The 16,300-nt window shown below is 49.4% G+C and overlaps 1 protein-coding gene across 3 annotated transcripts in view; it reads left to right on the forward strand.

Annotated features, from left to right (window-relative positions):
• Positions 1 to 16,049, forward strand: part of KCNH2 (potassium voltage-gated channel subfamily H member 2) — a 54,389-nt gene extending 38,340 nt beyond the window's left edge. For 2 of the 3 annotated variants that reach the window (XM_036761735.1, XM_036761736.1), the window contains 9 exons: positions 712 to 1,099; positions 2,104 to 2,303; positions 4,509 to 4,761; positions 8,857 to 9,050; positions 10,239 to 10,338; positions 11,426 to 11,701; positions 11,822 to 12,014; positions 12,798 to 12,975; positions 15,378 to 16,049. In XM_036761735.1, the coding sequence (XP_036617630.1) occupies positions 712 to 1,099; positions 2,104 to 2,303; positions 4,509 to 4,761; positions 8,857 to 9,050; positions 10,239 to 10,338; positions 11,426 to 11,701; positions 11,822 to 12,014; positions 12,798 to 12,975; positions 15,378 to 15,527 (1,932 nt within the window). In that variant the 3' untranslated portion in view covers positions 15,528 to 16,049. Of the gene's footprint in view, positions 1 to 711; positions 1,100 to 2,103; positions 2,304 to 4,508; positions 4,762 to 8,856; positions 9,051 to 10,238; positions 10,339 to 11,022; positions 11,189 to 11,425; positions 11,702 to 11,821; positions 12,015 to 12,797; positions 12,976 to 15,377 lie in introns of those variants that run through there. The other variant, XR_005010518.1, reaches the window with a different exon arrangement.
• Positions 16,050 to 16,300: the final 251 nt, after the last annotated feature.

The raw sequence follows: 16,300 nt of genomic DNA on the forward strand, positions 1-16,300 counted from the left end.
TAGAAGGATGAAAAGAGGGAGAGAAGGATGAGAGGCAGTATAGGGGAGGCATATATGAAGAGAAATCATGGAGAGGAAGAGAGGGAGAAAGGGAGGAAGGAAACAGGGATAAAGAGAGGGAAAGATGAGGAGGATGAAGAGAGAAAAGGAAAAAACCATGAAGAGAGGAAAGGAGAAAGAAATGGGAAGAGGAAGGGAAATTTGAAGGGAGGAATGGAAAGAGAGGATGAGATGGAAAGAGGGAGAGAACTGAGAGAAGAACTGAGTGAGTAGAGGGAGAAAAAAATGGAGGAAGAAGGTAAGAGAGAGAGAGAGAAAGGGTGGAGGGAAGAGAAAGGAGAGGGATGGAGGAGTAGGAAAGAGGGGTCATAGATGGAGGAAAAGAGGTGGAATAGATGCACAAGAGGAAAGATGGAAGGAGAGAGGGATGAGGATGCAGAGGGAAGAGGGTAAGGCTTGGAGGACCGGGACAAGGAGAATGAAATTAGAAGGCTCTGGGGTTTACGTTCTGGGTGCCCATCAACCCTTCTAGCATGGTCTCCCCTCATTTATCCATAGCACCCCAGCCCTTTTAGCCAACACCAGTTATGCCCCATTCTAGGGTGTCCTATCCTCCTCCCCTCCCCTTGGGCCTCATCCTTCTCTCACTTCCCCTTCCCACTGTGCCTCTGGAGCTAACCCTACCCTTCCCCCTGGCCCCGTGCCTCGCAGCTGATCGGGCTGCTGAAGACAGCACGGCTGCTGCGGCTGGTGCGGGTGGCAAGGAAGCTGGACCGCTATTCAGAGTATGGGGCTGCTGTGCTCTTCCTGCTTATGTGCACCTTCGCCCTCATCGCACACTGGCTGGCCTGCATCTGGTACGCCATCGGCAACATGGAGCAGCCATTCATGGACTCCCGCATCGGTTGGCTACACAACCTGGGCGACCAGATTGGCAAGCCCTATAATGGCAGTGGTTCAGGGGGCCCTTCCATCAAGGACAAGTATGTCACTGCCCTCTACTTCACCTTCAGCAGTCTAACCAGTGTGGGTTTTGGCAATGTCTCCCCCAACACCAATTCTGAGAAGATCTTCTCCATATGCGTCATGCTAATTGGCTGTGAGTGCCAGCCTTGGGGGTGGGGAAGGAGGTGGTAATGGGAGGAAGGAGGCTTGAGGGGCCCAGAAATGGGCAGTGGGGTTGGGACTTAGAGGTGGAGAGATGGGTGAGAATTGTTGACAGACAGGTGACTAGAGACTTTTTCTGAGGGTAGAGAGTGATGGTTTTGGAATAGAAATGGGAAACTGTAGGGAGCTAGAGGGCCAGTTGCACTTTGGGCTGGGTTTACATAGGGCTTAGAAATGAGAGGGCTTGGCTCTATTGAGCAGAGGAACAAAGAGAAAGGACAATGATTTGGGAGGGGCAGAAAAGCTGGTCTATGCTGTAAGGGATGAGAGCAGAGCCTAGAGGGGCTTTGGTGTTCAGGTCCAGGTGTTTTGGCTGTGAGTGGGGGAGGGAGGGAAGGAGGGAGAGGGAGAAGGAGGGAGGGAGGGAGAGAGAGAGAGGGAGGGAGAGAGAGAGAAGGAGAGAGAGGAAAAAAGAGAAGAGAGAGAGAAGAGAGAGGAGAGAGAGAAGAGAGAATGTGAGAAAGAAAAGAGAGGAGAGAGAAAAGAGAGGAGAGAGAAGGGGAGAGAGGAGAAGAGAGAAGAGAGAGAGAAAAGAGAGGAGAGAGAGAAGAGAATGTGAGAAAGAAAAGAGAGGAGAGAGAAAAGAGAGGAGAGAGAAGGGGAGAGAGGAGAAGAGAGAAGAGAGAGAGAAAAGAGAGGAGAGAGAGAAGAGAGAATGTGAGAAAGAAAAGAGAGGAGAGAGAAAAGAGAGGAGAGAGAAGGGGAGAGAGGAGAAGAGAGAAGAGAGAGAAAAGAGAGGAGAAAGAGAAGAGAGAATGTGAGAAAGAAAAGAGAGGAGAGAGAAAAGAGAGGAGAGAGAAGGGGAGAGAGGAGAAGAGAGAAGAGAGAGAAAAGAGAGGAGAAAGAGAAGGAGGGGGGGCGGGGGAGGGAGAGAGGGTTCTCACTGACAGAGGAAGTGTCCTTGTCGACTGATGCTCTTGCCCCTCTGTTCCCCAGCTCTGATGTATGCCAGCATCTTTGGCAATGTGTCAGCCATCATACAGCGACTGTACTCAGGCACTGCCCGATATCACACCCAAATGCTTCGAGTGCGTGAGTTCATCCGTTTTCACCAGATCCCCAACCCCCTACGACAGCGCCTGGAGGAGTACTTCCAACACGCATGGTCCTATACCAATGGCATTGACATGAATGCGGTGAGGAGGACAGGGGAGATACCATGGCTCATGGGAATGGGGCCCTGGGGATATCAAAAGTGAGAAGGATGTGGGTCAGGATCAAGTAGTTGATGTGTAGAGATCAGAGGCAGAGAAGCAGGAGGGGTGTTTAGAGAGATCTTAGACCAGAAGGGTGGGAATTAGAAGAGACACAGTGGGTGGGAAGTCTAGGGAGGCCAGCATTTGGAGGGCCTAATGGCTTGATACTCTTCATTCTACCTGGTGCATTGTGAGTATGGCTAGGGAGGGAGAGTGAAGGCAGATAGGGAGAGATAGAAATTTGCCAAGCATTTATTAAATGCCTACTGTATGCCAGGCACCATGGTCAGCGGTTGTGATGCAGAGACAAAAATGAAATAGTCCTTGCCTTCAAGCAGCTTAAATTCCACTGGGATTCTACTTTGTTTCTACTGAGAAGCAAAGATAGAGGCAGAAACTCTTAGTAATGTAAGTTCCGACCTCTTTGTTTTGTCATCCAGAGGGGCCTTGAAGCCTTTCCCAGTCCTAAGCCTTGGACAAGGCCCATGGGTGGTGATCTTTATCAACCCTGAAGAGCATGGCTAAGCCAGAGGTCCTTATGCTCTCTTCTCAGCATCTCATGTCAACTCATAGGGCAGACGTGTGACCCTTTCCCCTGAGCCTCCAATAGCTCATCCCAAGATGAACCTAGTTTTTCCTTTCACCTCTTCCTTCTATACTCTGACCTTGACCTCTGACCCTCTCCTGCTCCTTTCCCAGTTCTATGGCCTCAGAGATCTTGGCCTTTTTCTTCTTGCCTCATCCCCCATTTCTAGCCCCATAGGCTGCCACTCAGGAGCCTGTGGAATTTTCAATCTTATATTTTTCCTGTTTTTGGCTTGGTCAGCTTGGTGGGAATTCCAGGTTCCTTGGGCTTTTGGCTGCATCCCACCACCTTCCCTTCTCCAAGGCAGTCTTTTCTTCACAGGTAGAAGTCTAGGGGGGGTCATTGACTTAAACTCATGGGAGTCAGTAATGCAGAATCTTGGAAGGGGAGGTCAGTGGTAGGACATAATTTTCATTAGAGGGCAACTGGTTATTTTAGACGGTGTCCTGGGAGGGTATCTACACTTTTGGCACTTTTTCAGGCTGGACCACGGTTTGGGAAAACAGCAGCTCTGATGACTCTGGAATGACTCTTTTTGCCTAGCATGCCATGGGAATGTGTTTAGCTTATGTTGTGGAGGTTGACTAACCCAAAGAGGGCGGAGTAGAAGAGTGACAAGAGAGGAAGAGAACATGCAGACCATCACATTACACCATAAACTATAATCAGCTCAGGATAGATATGTGGCCTAAATATAAAAGGTCACACCATTAAAAAATTAGAAGGGAACAAGATGAGGTCCTTTCACAATTATGGCTGGGGGGAAAATTCTTAACGGAACAAGGGTTAGAGAGGATCACCAAAGATAAAATAGATAATTCCTATTACATGAATTGGAAAAGTTTTTTGTGAATAAAATCAATGCAGCTGGGATAAGAAGAGAAGATGTTGATTGGGAAAAAAACTCTTTGTATCAAAAGTCTGATATAGAAATATATAACATATAAATATAAGGAATTAACACAAATAGATAAGATTGAGAGGAAAGTAACTATAAATATGAAAGTGGAACTTGAATGGGACATCATAACTGTCCCTAAGTATTTGAAAAGATGGCACTTGGGAGACTTGTTCTGTTTGGCTCCAGAAGGCAGAACCTTAGTTCTTAGTAGTGAGCAAAAGTTGCAAAGAGGCAGATTTTGACTCAGTGTAAGGAACAACTTAATGATGAGAGTAATCCAAAAGCCTCTGAGGTTCCTTCCAGCTCTAGCTCTGTAATTAATTACAATTATAATAGGTTGACTCAGGATAGAATGGGTTCCCTACCCCTGGAAGTCCTCAGGTAGTGACTTGAGAGCCACTTTTCAGAGATGTGTAGGGGAAATTCCTATTCATGTACCAGCTGAAGTGGATGTCCTGATTCCAACTCTGATGGCCTGTGATTCTGTAAAAGGGGTGTTAGATTAGGACAGGAGTTGGAGAGCCTGAGGATGGGGGCTGAGTTAGAGCTGTGAGGGGAAGGCTAATCTGGGGAGTGGGCAACAGCCTCTCTGGAAGGCATGCCCTGGCTGAGGTACCTGTCCCGTGTTGTTTCCCTCCCCTCTCCCACCTGGCCCCAGGTGCTGAAGGGCTTCCCTGAGTGTCTCCAGGCTGACATCTGCCTGCACCTGAATCGCTCCTTGCTTCAGCACTGCAAGCCCTTCCGAGGGGCCACCAAGGGCTGCCTTCGGGCACTGGCCATGAAATTCAAGACCACTCATGCCCCGCCTGGGGACACACTCGTACATGCCGGGGACCTGCTAACTGCTCTCTACTTCATTTCTCGAGGCTCCATTGAGATCCTACGTGGTGATGTGGTTGTGGCCATCCTGGGTATGGGCCTGGAGGGTGGGGCTCCGTGGGGGAAGGTCTAGGGAAAGAATATGATAGGAGGGTGGAGGAGGGAAGAAATCTCATCAGCAGCACCCAGAGTGGGGGCAGGAAATGGGTTTGGGGAGCAAGGAAGTAGATTTGGAGCTAGAATGGCAGTCTGGATTCCTGGGGCCTTGGTCCATCATGAAGAATGATTCCCATCGGTGAGCTCTAGCATCAGGCCAAGCTTGAGGGGACTCTATCATCGTCAGAGCATCCTGGGGTTGGCTTCTGTGCATGGACCCGCTCTGGTTCTACTCACTCCCTTTGACTAGCATATGAGAATGGTCAGTATGTGACCCACTGGGTGGTGAGTAGAGTTGGAAGCATCTCGAGGGCACAGATTGTCTACGGCTTTGCGCTGCTTTGGGAACTAAGGTGTAGAAGACAGCCCTCAAGAATTGGATCTGATACCAGGCACTGAAAAAGATCTGAAACTCATCCATCACCCCATCTTCCCTCCAACCATCAGGTCCTGAATTCAAGTCTCTTCTTCAAGTGCCAGCTCTGACACCTTACTAGCTGTGTGATCTTGGGCAATTAGAATCCCAACTTACTTTTCCATAGGATCACAGATTGGTAGATGGAAGCTACCTCAGAGGTCATCGAGTCCAACCCCTCTTCTAATACAGACAAGGAAACTGAGGCCAGGAATGGTTATATGACTTTTTCAATGTCACACAGCTAGTTGAACTTGGATTTTCTTGACTCCAAGTCTAGCAGTCTATCCACTATACCACGTGAATTCCTGCAGAATGCTTTATTCTTGTAAACAACATATTGTAGGATTCTGGCTTTTAATCCACTCTGCCATCTGACCCATTTTGATCTCATCCTGGTATGTGGTGTAAGATGTTGGTCTATACCTAGTTTCTGCCATGCTGTTTTCCAGTTTTTCCAGCAATTTTTGTCAGATAGTGAGTTCTTGTCCCAGAAGCTGGGATCTTTGGGTTTATCAAACATGAGATTATGGTGATCATTTACTACAAAACACTTTCTTCACAATCCCATGAGGTAAAGCCAGTTACATCATTTCTATTTTACTAATGAGGAAACTGGTATTCAAAGAGATTAAGTGATTTGTTTGAAGGTGACATAGCTAGAATGGGTGTGAGCTGGGACACGGATTGAAATCATCTAATTCTAGGAATAGTGCTGCTTTCACCACACTGTGCTCACCATTTTGGGTCTGTCTCTTCTATGTAAAATTAGGGGACTGGGCTAGAATAATTTTAAGGTCCCTTCCAGTTCTGACTTTGTGTGCTTCTTTGTTTCTATAAACTAGATTTCACCTGTAGGGACAACATAATTTGCCCTTGGTCCTACACTCCCAGGGATGGTCCTGACAAAAGTGGAAAGGACAGTAAGGCAGGTGGTTGTGACGTGGGAAACATTAGTCTGGTTGATTTGGTAGGAGTGTAGAGAAGTCAAGGTGATAGGCTCTTTCTACGTGGAGGACAGTTTGAGTGACATCTCATGCTTCTTGGCCCTGGCAGTGGGGGCTGGGTCTGAGATATGAATAGCTCAGCCCATCCAGATGACTAGAAGGACAACTTGTAGCACAGGCAGTAATAGCAACAGTTACACACATACATATATGTGTATTTATAAAATTTAACATAATAAGTATGGCAGCTTGGTAGCTCAGTGGGTAGAGTTCTGGGCCTGGACTTAGGAAGACTCATCTTCATGAGTTCAAATATGGCCTCAGCTATTTACTAGCTGTGTGAGTCTTGGCAAGTCATCTAATCTGTTTACCTCAGTTTTCTCATCTGTAAAACAAGCTGGAAAAGGAAATGGCAAAACCACTCCAGTACCCTTGCCAAGAAAACCCCAAATGTGGTCACGAAGAGTCACACACAACTAAAACCACAGAACAACCCAACAAAAATATAATAATTATATAAAAAAATGAGAATGAGATAATTACTAGAACCCACGATACATAGGTCAGAAGCCTACAAACTTTTAGAGTAAGGAGACAATTTTCTGAGCAACAATACCTCCAGATGGAACTCGTGAAATGACGACGATCCAAGAGCAGAATCAAAAGGCTCCTCATAGGTAACATCCACATGAACTAGGCCAAAAATATATCGGCAAAGAAGCACCAAACGAATGGCTGAGATACATGAATTTGTTGGTAGAAATAGAGAGCTTTGTTGTAGCAATTCAGGACCAGGTCTCCGCCATCAGAAAGCACAGAAGGGTGATCATTAAGAAGTGTAGAATCCAGGTGGTACAGTGATCAGAGAACTTTGAAACCAGGAAAATTTGAGTTCCAATCCCACCTCAGACAACTAACTCGCTGTGTGCTGTCGTTCAGTCATTTCAGTCATCTTCAACTCTTAGTGACCCCACTTGAGGTTTTCTTGGCAAAGACACTGGAGTGGTTTGCTATTTCCTTCTCCAGCTCATTTTACAGATGAGGAACTGAGATAAATAGGGTTAAGTGACTTGCCCAGGGTCACACAGCTAGTAAATGTCTGAGGCCAGATGGGAACTCATGCAGATGAGCCTTCCTGACCGAAGGCCTGACACTCTATCCATTGCATTACCTAGTTCCTCCCCTACCCCAGCTGTGTAGCCCTGGGTAAATTAACTTTCCTCATCTGCAAAATGGGTATGATAATAGCTCCTACCCTCCTCGGCCTGTTGTGAGGGTCAGATGAGATAACATGTAAAGCTTTTCACAAACCTTAAAGTCTATATAAATACAAGCTATTATTATTATTGTCATTAACAGCAGACTTAATGATCAGTGTATGTTACACAAGGAAACAGTAGTGATAGCAGCACATCCCTGTAGGACATAAAAGTTTAATACCTCCTGAATTCCTAGCAAGACATGACCTGTAGGCTAGAATTCCACCTCAGCACTGACTCTTCCGTGGACAGACAGACAACAGTGAAGACCTCAAAATATCCTGGAGAACGCAGCCGATGAACTGCGCCATTATCACAGACTGAACCGCTGCCCACAAATACCAGGATGTAAAAGTGCCCCATAAAAACTCAAGAACAACATTTTAATGGACCTTGCCATCCCAAATATTCATAATCTTCCCATTACATGGAACGAAAAGCTTTTAAAATGTCGAGAACCGGCCAAGGAGATCAAACGAATGTAAAAGCAGGATGAGATAAAGTGGCCCCTGTTATCCTGCTTGCAATTGGAGCTGTACTGAGGATGTTTTCAGCGAGCCCGCAGAGGATGAGCTCACGTCTTGTTCAGCTCCAGAAAGCAGTGATCACTCATGCAATAGAACGTTGAATATAAAGGAAATATAGTAAAACTGTGACTTTTCTCAGGGCTGTTTCTGTCTGAACTCCACTTAAAAGATAAGAAAAGATATGATGGTGATGATTATGATAATTACATTTGACATGTATTTTTACTTATATTACCTAACTTAATTCTCATAACAACCCTATGAGGGAGGTGTAATAGGGATTATCAGGCACCTATGTGACAGTATTTCCGCTAGAGTTCATGACTCGGGGTCAGGAAGATCTGAGTTCAAATCCTGCCTCAGATACCTAAAGCTGCGTGACCTTGGACAAGTCACTTAACCTCCCTGTGCCTCAGTTTCCACATCTGTAAAATGGGGATAATGAGAGCACCTATATCCCAGTGTTATTGTGAGGGACAAATGAGGTAATACCAGACACTTTGCAAATCTCCGACGATGATATACAAATTCTAACAGTTTTAAAGCTGAGGAAATTGAGTCTTGGCAGAGCTGACCCTTGGACCCAGACCTCCAAGCTCAATATTCTTTCCACTACGTAACTGTACTCCATTCTCTGTGTGCTGAGGTAGGAGGTGGGGAGGCACTCTGTTTTTCCAGGGAAAGGCCATCAGCATGAGCATGTGCACATGTGATATTGGTGGGGCTTGAGGGCCAGCCTGGTGCTGGGGTGCTGTTAGCTGGATGGCAGGCATTGACCAGGATTAGCTGTGGAAGGAGTGTGTTTGCTGCCCCCTGGTGATCCATATGGGCTAGAGCAAGCCCGTTAATTCTGGGGCGATAATATTCTCCCTTCTTCTCCTAGGGAAGAATGACATCTTCGGTGAGCCTCTAAACCTGTACGCACGGCCGGGCAAGTCTAATGGCGATGTCCGGGCTCTCACTTATTGCGACCTGCACAAGATCCAGCGTGATGACCTTCTTGAGGTACTGGACATGTACCCCGAGTTCTCCGATCACTTCTGGTCCAGCTTGGAGATCACCTTCAACCTGCGTGATGTGAGTGACCCGCACCCAGGGCTACATCCTGAACCGACTCTGACCTTGCTTCATGACGTCTCCCTAGCCTTGACTTTGATCCCCAAGACCCATGAGAATAATTATGCCACCTTGAATTTGTACAGTTCCTTAGAGTTGCCACAGGAATTCCTTCTGCTCCTGGGAGGCAGGTGGGGCAGGCGTTACTTGTCCCTACTTCACAGTTGAGAAAACTGAGGCCCAGAGGTGACTTTCCCAAAGTCATGTAGTTAATAAGAGGTGGAGCTGGAACTGGGACTGCGTGTTCTGGTTCATAGTTGGGTGTCCAGCCCCTCATACGCCTGACTTCTAGTCCTTGGTCATTGAGTCCCTGGTCAGTGCTGGGCCATGCCCGGGATTTCTGTGGGCCTTTGTCTCCTTAGTTGTCAAATAGAATATAATTACTCCAGCACTCACCTCTCAGAAGCTGTATCCCCTCATCTGTCTCAAAGGGGTGTCATTTAGGATCAAATGAGAAAATGGATATGAAAGTCTTTGGAGAACTATAACATATCATGTTACATATAATATAATATATAACATATAAAATATAATATGAACATTAGTTCCTCTTAACTGTTACTACAACTACAGCTAAGATTCTGGCCTTGACGTCTATGCTGGTTTAGAGGTCACTTCTAATAATAATGATGATAATAGCTATATTTACATAGTATTTTAAGGTCTGCAAAAAGCCCTGAATGTGTTATCTCAGCTGGTCCTCAGGCAGCAACTCTGTGAGGTAGGTGTGATCATTACCCACATCTTATAGATGAGGCTGAGAGAGGTTAAGTAACTTGCTTAGGGTCAGACAGCCAGTAAGTGTCTTGAAGCAGAATTTGAACTTTTAAGTCAGACACTCTCCCCTGCCCTGCATTACCTAGCTACTTTCTAACTCAAACACTCCAGGTACTTCCCCTGAGGGATCCTTTCACTTCAGAACATCTCCTTCCAGTATCCTCCAACAGCCCCTTAGCACCTTAATTCTCAGCTCTGTTAGGCTCAGTTTCTCACTTGATCTGGAGAGACCTGAGTGTGTGTGATTTGAGTGTGACCTCTGGCCCCTTCTACCCTCCTCCTGTACCCCCATCTCCTTCCCGCAAGACCAGTTTCTGGGGATGAGGGTAGGAGGGGCAGGAGAGAAGGGCCTGACCTGGCTCTTCGTTCCAGACCAATATGATCCCTGGTTCCCCGGGCAGCACTGAACTAGATGGTGGCTTCAACAGGCTGCGCAGACGCAAGTTGTCCTTCCGCCGCCGAACGGACAAGGGTGAGTGATGGGCAGGTGGGAGGGGAGTTGGCAGGGATTAGAAGGAAGTAGGGATCTCTGTGTTAGGGGTGAGTGCACAGGGCCCTGAGCTTTGGGAGACCAGGGTCAGGACTAGCTAGGCTGGCCTATACATACATCACATGCATTCCTGTCTTTCACTTTTGTTCATGTACCCCTTGCCTGGAATGGTCCCCTCTGCCCATCCGAAGTCTGTCATCCTCCAAAGGTCTATCTAGTGGGAGGCCTCACCTCCTCCACGGAGTCCTCCCTAGCCATTCCAGCCCATACTGATTTCCACTGATCTCCCCCTCTAGCTCAGACTGATCCCTCCTGATCCCGGAATCCTATAGCTCTTAGAGTCTGTGCTGCACAATTCACGTTTAATGATGCACTGTCTGATATTGTTCACTGTGGTTTTTATGTGCGTGAGTCCTGTCTTCCCAGCTAGACTGTAAGCTCCCTGAGGGCAGGGATCGTGTCTCACACTCCTTCTGTATCCTCCCCAGGGCTGGATGCATAGTAGGTGCTTATTGACTTGAACACAGAACAGGGGAGGCTGGCCAGAGGTGGGTGAGGGAGCCAGGTCCCAGGACTCGAGGCAGAGGAACAGGATGAGTGGGGGTTAGGTTCTGGAGGGTCAAATCGAGTTAACTAGTCTTTATTGAGCGCCTACTGTGTGCCCAGCCCTGTGGTAGGCTATGCTGTGGGGGATACAAGAAGAGAAGCCATGGGCCCTGCCCTCCAGGAGCTTACACTCTAGTTGGGGACACAAGACTCCCACACAGGGAACAGCAGCGAATGATTGCAAGACAATGTGTGGTCAAGTGCTAGATTGTGTGACAAGCAGACTGTAAGTGCTGTAGGTAGGAGGGTGGGGGGAGTGGGGAAGGGGTGGGAGAGAGGTTGGGAGTGGGAGGGATGAGGGCCCAGGGAGCTCGGTCCTACTCTGGCCATGGTTCCTTCCCAGACTCCAAACCCTTGTTTTTGACTCCTTCCTCCATGCCCCCTGGTTGTACACTCCTGGCCCAGAATGCACTGTCCTCATCCTTCCCCTATGTTGAGTTACCCCTGTTCTCCATTTGTGTAGATGCGGAGCAGTCAGGAGAGGGCTCAGTGGTAGGCACGGGCCGAGAAGGTGCGGGAGCTGGCAGCCGAGCACGGTCAGGGGGGCCGTGGGACGAGAGCCCTTCCAGCGGCCCCTCCAGCCCAGAGAGCAGCGAGGAAGATGAGACCCCAGGCCCTGGTTCCAGCCCACTCCGTCTGGTGCCCTTCCCTAGCCCCCAGCCTCCCAGGGACCTGCTAGGTGGGGAACCCATGGCTGAGGAGGCTGAGAAGGGCAGTGACACCTGTAATCCCTTGTCAGGTATGGGGTGGGGGGTGGGAAGGGACTGGAGCGGGGTCACTTGCTTGGTTCTTGTCCTCATCGGGTAGGCCCAGGACTCTACCCTACTCTTTGCCTTTCATCCTGTCCCTCTGGCTCCAGGTGCCTTCTCAGGGGTATCCAACATCTTTAGTTTCTGGGGAGACAGTCGGAGTCGCCAGTACCAGGAACTGCCAAGATGTCCAACCCCAACCCCTACTACTGGGCTCCTCAACATCCCACTGGCCAGCCCCGGCCGCCGGCCCCGAGGAGACGTGGACAGCAGGCTCGATGCCCTACAGAGACAGCTCAACAGGTATTGTCAGCCCTCCTCTGTGACCCCACTCTGGACCAGAGACAGCCCCCTCCTCAGTACCAGAGCACCCCCTGCCTCCAGCCCCATCCCCTCCATCCCCTACAGCTCCTCTTAGCTTCCACCGCACTTCCCTTCTCCACAAGCAGGTCATAGGTCTTCACACTGTGTGTGCCTGTAGTTGTCTAGGTGTGTATGTGCGGGAGGAGAAATAGGCCAATATGTGGGGGCTTTTGTGATAACAACTCACATTTAAAGATGTAGGAAACTCTATTCTCACAATAACCTTCCAGGAGGTCAGTACGTCCATTATACGTGCTTTTATTTCTGTATGTCTTTCTGTGCAGAGTTGTGTGTGTTTATGTATATATGTACCTTGGCGTAGATATGTTTGTATGGGTAGGTGTTTGACTTGTCTAGGGATGGGGGTGTGTGTGTGTGTGTGTGTGTGTGTGTGTTTATGTGTATGTACTCGAACATTAGCTCCCTTCCTGAGAACAAATGGTATATAGATCCTGGGGGAGGGAGAGCAGGGTTGAAGAAGGATAAACCCTCTCCAGGCTGACCCCTCCCCACACTGAGTTCAAGAGTCTCCTTCTGGGGGAGCTTGGGCCTCAGACAGCCTGATTAGCCAGCTCATCTTTAGGGACTGGGTGCCCTGTCTCTCTGAAGCATAGACCCTGCACCCTCTCCTTGCCCCTCCCCTCACTCCAGCCTCCTGACGAAGCAGGGTGGCCTCCTCCTTTCACGCTGCCCACTTTCCCACTCTCTCCATCCACCCCATAGGTTGGAGACCCGCCTCAGCACTGACATGGCAGCTGTCCTGCAGCTGCTACAGAGACAGATGACGCTGGTGCCCCCTGCCTATAGCACCGTGACTCCCCCCGCACCCGGTCTCTCTTCCGACTCCCCCTTGTTGCCTGTCAGCCCCATCCCCACTCTCACCCTTGACTCGCTTTCTCAGGTAAGTTGCAGCAGGTCGTCCCCATTTGGGCTCTGCCTAAACCCTCCCCAACCCTGGTACCCGCCCTCCCTCCCAGTCAGTCAACACTTCCTTGCCATCTGATTATCAGTTTTTGGTTGCCAACATCCAAATGTTTTGAGCCCCCAGGATATCCTCTCCCTTCTCCCTCCCTCTGCCCCCACTCTCTCTCTCTTTTTTGAAGCTGAAGCTGCATGGTCCAGGAAAGTACAGCTCTGCCCCTTACTGCCTCTGTAGCCTTGGGCAAATCATCGAACCTCCCAGGGCCTCAGTTTTTTTATCTCTGAAGTGAAGGGGATGGACTGACTAGAAGGCCCCTAAATCTATAATACTAGGATCTCACACTCCTCCCTGCCCTTGTCCCTCGACCAGGCCCACACCTACTGATTGCATCGGCCCAAGGCTTAGCGAGCTCATTAACCTCATTAGCAGCATGAGTGATAGCTGTGGGTGCTCCGAGCTGCAGAGGACCTAGATGGGAGAAGGCAGAAAGGGAAGGAGTGGAGGAGTAGGAGGGGAGAAAAGAAGCTGGAGGAAGGAGGGGGAGACAGAAAGCTGGGTGAAATTCAGAAAGCCAGTCTTGCACCTGAGCAACTGGTGTGACTGGCTTTTTTTATTTGTTACTGAGCTAAACTGACTCGTTCAGGTTTTTGATAGTTCATGTGTTCACTCATTCATTCATTCATTCATGCATTCATTCTTCACTCATTCACACCGGTTCTTGTCTTGCCAGTATGAAGGGCTGACCAAAGAAAAGAGATCTAGGTGTGTGCAGTGGGTAGGGACAGAGAGAAGACACCAACAAGGCCCTGGGTTGCCCTAGTGTAGTTTATAATCCACCATACCACCCCTCACCACATTGGCCAGTATGTCACATGTCACATATCCCTTTCCCTCTGACCAACCAACTGGGGAGGAAGTTGGATTAATCTAATAGAAAATTGTTCTTTACAAAACCACGCTGGTTTTTACTCCAGACTATGATCCCCTCTGAGGCATTTGACACACCACAGTCTGCCTTGATTTGGGGGGTGTTTGTATGTGTAATATTTACAAGGCCCTTGTCTTCCCTATCCCCATTCAATGATGGAGCTCTGAACTCTCCTGTCTCCAGGCCCCAGGTGCCCCAGCACCACTCCTGGATTCCTTCAGTAGGGTCAGGTTGCCCCTGGCCAGTCCCTGTGTGTGCCTTTGACCTGGAAGCCTGAGGCAGTCTTTGCCCATTTCTTTGCCTCCTTCCCCCCCAACTCCTGGCTGGCACCCACTCCCTCCCCTCCCATATGCTGCCTGCTCCTGTTTGCGGACACCAGAGCCCACATCAGCAAATGTGACAGTCTCCACTCTTGGCCTCCCCCGCAGAAATCTCGCCAACAAACCTGTCAGCTCACACAAAGTGCTCCCCCTTCTCCTTCCCCTGGTTCTCTTTGGCACCTCTGATATCCTGGTGGACCCAGGTTGGGAGGTGGGATCCATTTCTGGACCCCCTGCTTTGTCTCTTGTTCAGAGAGAGGAGTGTAGGAGCGTGCACGCTCGCCTCATCGCTTGCTCTCTGTTTGGAGCTTGGGGAGGTATCTCATTACCCCAGTCCAGGACCAGCTGTAGCCACAGCCCAGTTTCTCTGTTTTCAGAGACCTCCCCTCTCAAGCATTCTGCCTCCAGACCTTGGGGGAGGCTGTGGGTTTAGTCTCCAGAGGCTTATAGACCATCGTTTTATTTTCAGCCATTCTCTATTTGATAGGCACCCATACTTTGTTCCCAGTTATTTGCAGCAACAAAAAATGCTGCTTTGAATATTTTTTGTATAGATGAGCCCTTTCCCTCTATCTTCGACTTCTGGGGGTATAGGCCTAGTGGCGATATTGCTGCGTTAAAGAGTGTACACAATTTAGCAACTTTTTGCCTAGAGGCCCATGGTTCTGAGCTTTCCTTTTTATATCATTCTGATTGTCCCTAGTTCTGGAGGGTAGAGGAAAAACTCCTTAGGATACCCCAGACTGTCTAGGCTTTTGCCCAGAGACATCTCAGGCAGCTGCCTCTTGACCATCTTTCCTCTGCCTCTTAGTGCCCATTCAGGGATCTCCATCGTCCTGGTAGCTCCTTATCTTCTTGGCTGGTGCCCTCTTGGCCCAGACTCTCCCTTCTGCTTCTCAGCCCTCCCCTTTGTCTTCTTATCCTGTATTTGTCTTCCTGACTTTTCCTTTCCCTCACTCCCCTTCTTCCCCTCCTTTCTCCCAGCCTCCCCCTTTCCCCATCCTCCTCTCTGGTCCTGACTCTGTCCCCTGACATTTCTCTTTCTTCCTCCTAAATCTTCTCCCTGGCCTCTGGTCTTTCATGTCCCCCTGACTTGTCTTTCCATCTCCCACCCCTCTCTTTGTTCTCTACAGGTTTCCCAGTTCCTGGCGTGTGAGGAGCTCCCTCCAGGGGCTTCAGAGCTCCCCCACGACGGCCCTGCCCGACGCCTCTCCCTGCCCGGGCAGCTGGGGGCCCTGACCTCCCAGCCCCTACACAGACATGGCTCAGACCCGGGCAGTTAGTGGGGCAGCTAGGTGGACATGTGGCTCAGCCCAGGCCCCTGTGGCCCTGCACAACCCTGGGCCTTCTCCCCTATACAGTCTTCACTCCCCTGGGGAGGAGACTGGGGAATGGTCAGAATGGGGGGAGTTGAGGGGAGCAATGGGGTCACTTTCCTTTCCCTCAATGCTCGGGATATTTTCCTCCCACCAGGTTCCTCTTGCCCCACCTCCCCTCACCCCCGCACCCCAGGGAGAGGGTTGGGACCCCAAGGGCCAGGCTATGGCACCTCTTGGGGGCATTGGACGGAGGGTCTCTGGTCCTTCCCTCCCCTCCCCCCGGCTGCCCTGGGGGCATTAGCTGGTCTAACTGCCCGGGAGGGACATGGCCCTGGGGCCTCAGGCACCTCAAGGACTCTACTGCTATTTACTGCTCTTATTGTTAAGGATAATAATTAAGGATCATTATGAATCATTAATGAAGATGCTGATGAATATGAATAATAAATAATTATCCTGAGGAGAAACCAGTGATGTTGCAGGGCATTAGGTCTTCATGGCTGTATATCCATCTAGACTCTCAGGACTTCAAACCTGGAGGCTATGTCTCAAGCCTTACTGCCTGGGGCAGCATCCTGCCTATGGTTCCGGTGGGGATGAGTCAAGACTTGGTCTCCTTGTAGTGTCGATACCCCTGGAAGAGAGTTGTGATCCCTAACAACGTCCCCCACTGACAACTCAGTGACTAGAGAAGGGTGCTAATGCAGCTAAGGTCATGGGCGCTACTGTTGCATAGG

The sequence above is a fragment of the Trichosurus vulpecula genome, chromosome 5 (assembly GCF_011100635.1).
Source record: "Trichosurus vulpecula isolate mTriVul1 chromosome 5, mTriVul1.pri, whole genome shotgun sequence".
Lineage (NCBI taxonomy): Eukaryota > Metazoa > Chordata > Mammalia > Diprotodontia > Phalangeridae > Trichosurus > Trichosurus vulpecula.